This window comes from Eschscholzia californica, unplaced genomic scaffold, assembly GCF_041429995.1.
Source record: "Eschscholzia californica isolate CP2 unplaced genomic scaffold, dmEscCali1.0.p SCAF_1, whole genome shotgun sequence".
Taxonomy (NCBI): Eukaryota; Viridiplantae; Streptophyta; class Magnoliopsida; order Ranunculales; family Papaveraceae; genus Eschscholzia; species Eschscholzia californica.
The window spans coordinates 78762038-78768476 of NW_028238198.1; the positions used below are offsets into that span (position 1 = coordinate 78762038).

Genomic DNA, 6439 nt, shown 5'->3' on the forward strand with positions numbered 1-6439 from the left:
ACGAATTGGAATTCTTGTTCCAGTACACGAATCAAGTCAGATTTCAGAAAATTTATTTTTATTGAACTTGTAATGAATTGATTTAGGACTGAATCAAATTATATAATAGTTCAACATGAATGAGAACATTTTTTACCTTCTCCTTGTATTAACTGAAATCCTAAACCTCAACACGACATTAACTATTGGATTTTGCACATTCTAATTTCTAAGTACGATGTAAGCAATCGCTATATTTAGAGTCAATTTTTCAAAATGCTGGTGGCGGAATCCATGGCCCTCTCTGACCTGGTTATAGTTCTGTTGCTGTATACGGCCAATAATTGGAGGATTCACCATAAACTATGGTAGTCCTTCCCTGCCTGTGGTCACTGATGCAATTGTTGTCGCAGTTTCCATTACCGTCACAGTTTCTATTGTGTCCATTCTTCACCTTAACGGTATCATTTGTATTACCGTTGTCTTTTCCACTGTCACCATTGTCGTCTTCATGTTTAGTTTTGTGGTCATTGATGTTGCTTTTATCATTTCGGTTCCTCTTGCCACTGGCGTCGTTGTTGTCATCGTTACTGTCACTATCGTTGGCATTATCGTTACTATTGTCATTTTCACCACTGTTACCGCGATAGTGAAAGGGATTAGGCAAACCGTAATATTCGAAACCGTTGGTCTGGAATGGAGTCCACCAAGGGAGTCCTCTCTCATCTCCCATACCCTTTGCATCAAGTGTGTTATCGAGTAATGTCCCAGCAGCCATCACCATAGTTGGGGAGGAAGAGAAGATTATCTTCAAAATGCCACTAACCTGACAAGGCACAAATCAAATATAAGTACACCACATTCGAATGTAGCTTATATATATATATATATCACTTACCATTCCCCCGGCTGTTTTGATTTGTCCATGACGTGACAAATTGAAATATTCGGGGATGGATAATCCCAAAAACAATGAGAGGCCTGATACGTAAAGATTCCTCGGTGTGTTACTGTCTGTGAACTGAGTAAATGAGATTCCTGTGGCAGCTATGAACATAAAAGGCGAAGAAAATAGTTAGTCAATCGTCTATGAAAGTAGGTAGCTAGATTGAAACCATAATTAATTGTTACCACAACAGAATCTCCTCTAAATTTTTAAAGAAAAGAATAACGGATTAACGGGGTTCTAGGAAATCTTACAAATATGTCCGAAAAGAACACAATACATAGCTGCATATATTGAGAATGGAATTGATGAGAAAAATGCCCCAAACTTTCCTGAAAAAGAAAAGAACATAATTCCAACTCAATCACAAACATTTCATCATAATTAACCAGATATTGTTTTAGTTTCGTCAAGCTAACTGAGTTTGTTTAGAGGTAAACCAAAGATAGAGAAGAAGATCATGAAAACAGATGATATTTGCACTACTTTTCGACTTCCTACACGTGTCAATCCAATAAGGCCAGCATTTTCTCTGAAACAAAAAAGAAAAGTTCTAAGATTGTTAATTCGAAACCCACATAAAATTGAAACTTTATTTACAATCAAAATAGTTGCAACGTTGGTAGACCATCCGCATACCCATTTGTGACGGTTTTGGGTTTCTATTACGGTTTTATACTGTATCAAACATGACATAAGTTAGTGACTTACACAGATGAAGTTGTACCAACAACAGCTCCAAAAAAACCGGCAAGCAGCAAGCCGATTCCCTGTTCGAAATGTAATCAATGAGTATCTTGTTTTGAAATTTCTTTTTCCCAACTAGCGATATAACAAAAAACAAACCTCTTCAAATTTTACTGTTTTCGACTCTGTTACTAAGTTGAATAACCAATTATTACATAAATTCAAGCTTAGTTGCGTAAAGTGTATTCATTATAGACCATCCTAACCGCTATGTAAGATTGTTGATCCTTTCAAAAGAAAATCGACAAAACTTTAAACGTTTAATGCTGTCAAAGTTTTCACTCACGGTTATATACCGTCACAATATCTTTGATCAAATGTAGCATATATTGAAGAAGATCCAGTGACAAACTCACTTTTCACGATAGAATGAAGTCACCAAATTAGCACAGAATCAGATTCATATACAAACCTGAACACCAACACTTCGACTAAGAACCGTACATGGAGGAGGTGTAACACCAGACGACCTTGCTGTTGCAAAATGTGTTGCAGTCGACTGCGATGGACGAAAATTTCATGAGGAGTCTAGTTATTACTTGTGAATAAAATGGTCAAACAAAATTGTGAAGCGAACTTTGGCTGAGTAGTAACATGTGCGTCTCTCCATTGAGGAAAGCATGTTAAGATATTCTATCGTTGAGGTTTAATTTGTGGTCACCTGTATAAAACCGTCGGCCCAATCCGAAAGAAGAGTGGCCAAACTAAATTGTGAAGCACCACTATTTGGTCGGGTAGTAACATGTGTGTCTCTCCACTACAGAGAACAAATCAACTCATGGTTGTCTGAGGTATCCGACAACCTCTATAAAACTTCAACCCCAATTGAAAAGAACAATTGCCAAACAAAAGTTTATGTATTAGAAGAAAATGCCGTCGATACCTCAGATGCTGCAATTAGTGCAGCTGCCATCATCAAAAATATATGATTTGCTCTGAAGATTGGTGCACCCCATTGAAAAGGGTAAGGCATTCGAACCCTACAATTTTTATGGAAAATTAAAATTCACCAAGTTTCTTTTATTATAGGAAGAGATCGAAACACCACAAATGAGAGCAAATATGTTGTATTTAGGGGAGTATATACCATGGAGCAGATGATATAAGGTTGGAACTATCAGTCCGGCAGTTCATCTTTGTTTCTTCACTAACGTTGTTATAAGCACCACTAACTGTGAGCAAGGCAGCCAAAGCCCAAACTATTCCAAGACTGATTAGTACCCCAAATTTGTCAAGGATCTTACTTCGAAAAATACGATTCAAATACTGCAAGGAATGTAAGATAAGTGTTACACAAAAAAAATGTCACACGTGAAAAGGCATGAGAAAATAGTCTCACGTGAATGTTATTACACGTTTCATAAATGGTAAATTATGATCCATAGAGGTTACTTCACTGCAAAAATTTTATCATTCGTGACCACAAAGAAAAAGTGGTACGCTTAAGAATACATTTTATCATAAAAGAAAGATGCATTACTTGTTGAGAGATCACTAGTATAAATAACATTGGCAAACCAGTCTCCAAGCAGTCCCCGACCTGAAAATACCACAAAAGTGCGAAGTTAGGAAACTTCGAAAAAATTTCACAAAAATCCATTAACAGAGAAATATATATACCTGCGGAAATCCCCTCTTAAACTTTCCGAGACCTCCTAAACAAATGACTGGAACAATAATCACAGGACTGAAGTATCTGAAAAAGAAAATTTGATATTCTCATTAGTTAGATGATAGTTACAAACAATCATCTCGATTGAACCCCATATTTTATTATCTTAACGTTTATCCCAATGGGACGTGTTAGGAAAACCCATTAAAATACTACTCCACCTTGTAAATTTCCCGCATATATAACTGTATCCAATGACGATTTTGAAAATTGACGCGACAATTAGAGCTCCTTGAATAGCTTTTATTGTATAGATAAATCTCTGCAAATACCCCCTTCGCAAATCACAATGCATCAATAGTTAGCTTAATTTACAGTCATAATATACAATACTAGGTATCTTGTGTGCGTAAGGACTCAATTCAAATTTTCTATTTATGGTAAAAACCCCACTTACCTCGTGGTCAGATTCGAAAATGTTATCGGATAAATCTTGAACTATCAACATTACTGGGATCATGAATGTAGATGATGCAACCATTATAGTAGGAAGCCGAGTTCCAAGCAGAGTTTGAAGAAGTGTATTTATTCCTGATATAAACAACATATTCTGAATAGCATGGGCTTTATCTCCCTGTACTTAGTCAAATCATTCCAAATATAATGTTATATTAAGATTTAAGAAACATCGACCAACACTTGGTTGCCCAAGTGGCTGAATAGCATGGCCTTTATCTCCATGGTTATTGAACTACGCAGATATAAAAAAGATTTTTAATCTTCATATCATATCGATATGTTTTCAATTGAATCGATTAGAAAACTTACATTATCTCCTCCCATTTTAGTAACGAGATACTTGCAAATCATGACAGTAGTTCCAAGCATGACGACGGTGTGTTGGAAAGCCAACATAATCACCTCCACTAAAATATTATTAAATATTAGCCATTATTACGTGACTAGTACGATTAACATGCGTAGTTTTTTTTTTCTTTTTGTAACTACTGTAGACTTGTGATTCGTTTAAGCCAATGCATTACCATATATACCATTTCTTGCAAGCGAAAATGTATTATTGTGTATGGATAGTCATAGATAAAACTCTAAGATATTTGAATTTTACGTTAGCCTCATGAATTTTCTTTTGAACAAGGTTAGCCTCTTAAAAATCGATCCTAACCCCTCCATTCCAAAGCAAGTAATATTGATGAGCACGAAAATACTGTATTATATCACTTTAATGAAGCCGGGGTAGTACAAAATATTTCTTTTTGGGTGGACTGAATTATCCTAGTTCCTCTTAAGTCTAATCTATATTGTTGTTCCTACAAAGTGAGAGTTTCTTGTTAAAAGAGTAGTTGAGTATGGTTTTCCTATATACAGAAACGAACATTAATTTAAAAAAATAAAAAGTAGAATAAAACTTAGTACTCACGCCACGAAGGGATAGAGTTGCTAATCTGCTTGAGCTGAACAACTGGAGTATAAATAGGACCTTGTATTGATCTCACACCCCCTCTAGACCGTACTTCGTTTTTTGTTTCTCTCACCATTTCTTTTCTTTGATTATCTTCTGCTTCTTCTGAATGCACCCTATAACGCGTATGCCAGTGAAACTTATTAACATATACATATATATATATATATATATATATATATACACGAACACATATCTTGAACAAGATAGACAAGTAGAGTCCTATAACATGGATTTTCGCATTTTGCATGTTACTTTAGCAAGTTGCTCCATTAGTTTAATGGATGTTCCAAATATTCAAATGCTATTTGTGACGTCGGGACAAAGTATGTAGACAAGATATGTTGACGTAGCCAATTATTATTTGTTTTTCCTCAAATTAACTAAATTTGTCAATTTAAAGATGTTTGACTCTACTGGTAATATGTGTAATAAATAAGGCCGCGGCTTTGGGGAATAAAGAATAATCTCCGGGGAATAAATTCTCTAGGGAATCCATGTTTTTTTATTCATTCTCGGGGGGCATATTTTATTTTAGTCCAAAAACTCTCTTGATCAAACATTAACCCCTAATATTCAACTTCTTTATCACCTTCACCACCACTAACTTCCTACCACCATTCCGACCACCATTGCCACCTCTTCTCTTTCCTCTCTAACCCACTTTACCCTCTCTCTCTTGTTGCTTTTGTTCACTCCCTCTCGCTCTCACTATTGATCTCTCTCTATCTATCTCTCTCTCTTCTCCTGTTTTTTTTCATCTCTTCTCTCTAACCTCTAACAACTCCTTATATCAAGATTTGCAATGAGACTAAAAAAGCTTAAAGAGAACCGAAATTTCCGTGCTTAGTGTAAGTGGTGTAAAACATAACAGTTTTCCTAGTTATCCTGTTTTTATCATACTTGACCATGTTTATATAAACAAAATCCAAAAATGGAAATCAAACACAGGAGTTTAACATTATCTGAGTATTCACTTAGACTAAGGTTACCTTTTCCTTCAAACAGGATGGCTGGCATGTACATCACCGACTAGTTTGAGAGTTTGAGCTGACTGTGGCATAGCCTTCATAGCCTCCTGGTAACATATAGAGCATCTTTAGTTTTAGAGAGGGATAAATAAGAATGAACCAGACGTCCAGACCTGCAATCATTATGAGGCAGAACTATTCAAAAGATCCCCCATATATCTATAGATATATAGTGAGAGAGAGATAGAGGGAGAGAGCGAGATGGAGATAGAGAGAGAGAGGATAGACGAAGATTAGGAGGCAATGTTTGATCATGTCAATTTTTTGGACTAAAAAAGAAAATATGTCCATGAATCAATATTTGTTGACAAAATCTTTATTCCTCGGAGAATTTCTTTTATTCCCCAAAGCCGCGGCCAATAAATAAATAGCTGAAATGATTTCATACGGCCAAGTTGATAAAATGGAAGTTTAACAATAACAAAAAAAAAAAAATTGATAAAGTGGACTCTACCATGGTAGCCCAAATGTGAGCCCATTAAATGGCCGCTTTTTCCAAAGAGGGATTGAGTGAATAGTCCTAAAATGGGCTATTTAATGTGAGCCCATTCCGTTGATGGCAGAAAATGAGCGGCAGGTCCACGGCGTCAGAGTGGGGAGAGGAAATTTCAAAAACGATCTTTAAGTTTTCAAAAATTACGAAA

At 35.9% G+C, this 6439-nt stretch overlaps 1 protein-coding gene across 1 annotated transcript; it reads right to left on the reverse strand.

The window, feature by feature from the left end:
• Positions 1 to 41: 41 nt before the first annotated feature.
• On the reverse strand, positions 42 to 4869 carry LOC147569524 (nucleobase-ascorbate transporter 3-like). Its single transcript, XM_086672149.1, has 14 exons — positions 4723 to 4869; positions 4113 to 4210; positions 3742 to 3918; positions 3506 to 3606; positions 3293 to 3368; positions 3153 to 3212; positions 2760 to 2938; positions 2556 to 2652; positions 2085 to 2171; positions 1637 to 1695; positions 1366 to 1457; positions 1180 to 1257; positions 878 to 1026; positions 42 to 805 (listed from the first exon to the last, which is right to left on the reverse strand). The coding sequence occupies exons 1-14, from the start codon at positions 4838 to 4840 to the stop codon at positions 293 to 295; spliced, it is 1884 nt and encodes a 627-aa protein (XP_086528275.1). The 5' UTR covers positions 4841 to 4869; the 3' UTR covers positions 42 to 292.
• Between the last annotated feature and the right edge of the window lie 1570 nt (positions 4870 to 6439).

Bases quoted from the DNA above. Each gene is read 5' to 3' on its own strand.
- LOC147569524 (XM_086672149.1), bottom strand. From the start codon at position 4,840: ATGGTGAGAGAAACAAAAAACGAAGTACGGTCTAGAGGGGGTGTGAGA. The intron at 4,211-4,722 runs GTGAGTACTAAG...ATAATATTTTAG, and splicing joins CAACTCTATCCCTTCGTGGC to TGGAGGTGATTATGTTGGCT. The intron at 2,172-2,555 runs GTATCGACGGCA...CGTCCATCGCAG, and splicing joins CACTAATTGCAGCATCTGAG to TCGACTGCAACACATTTTGC.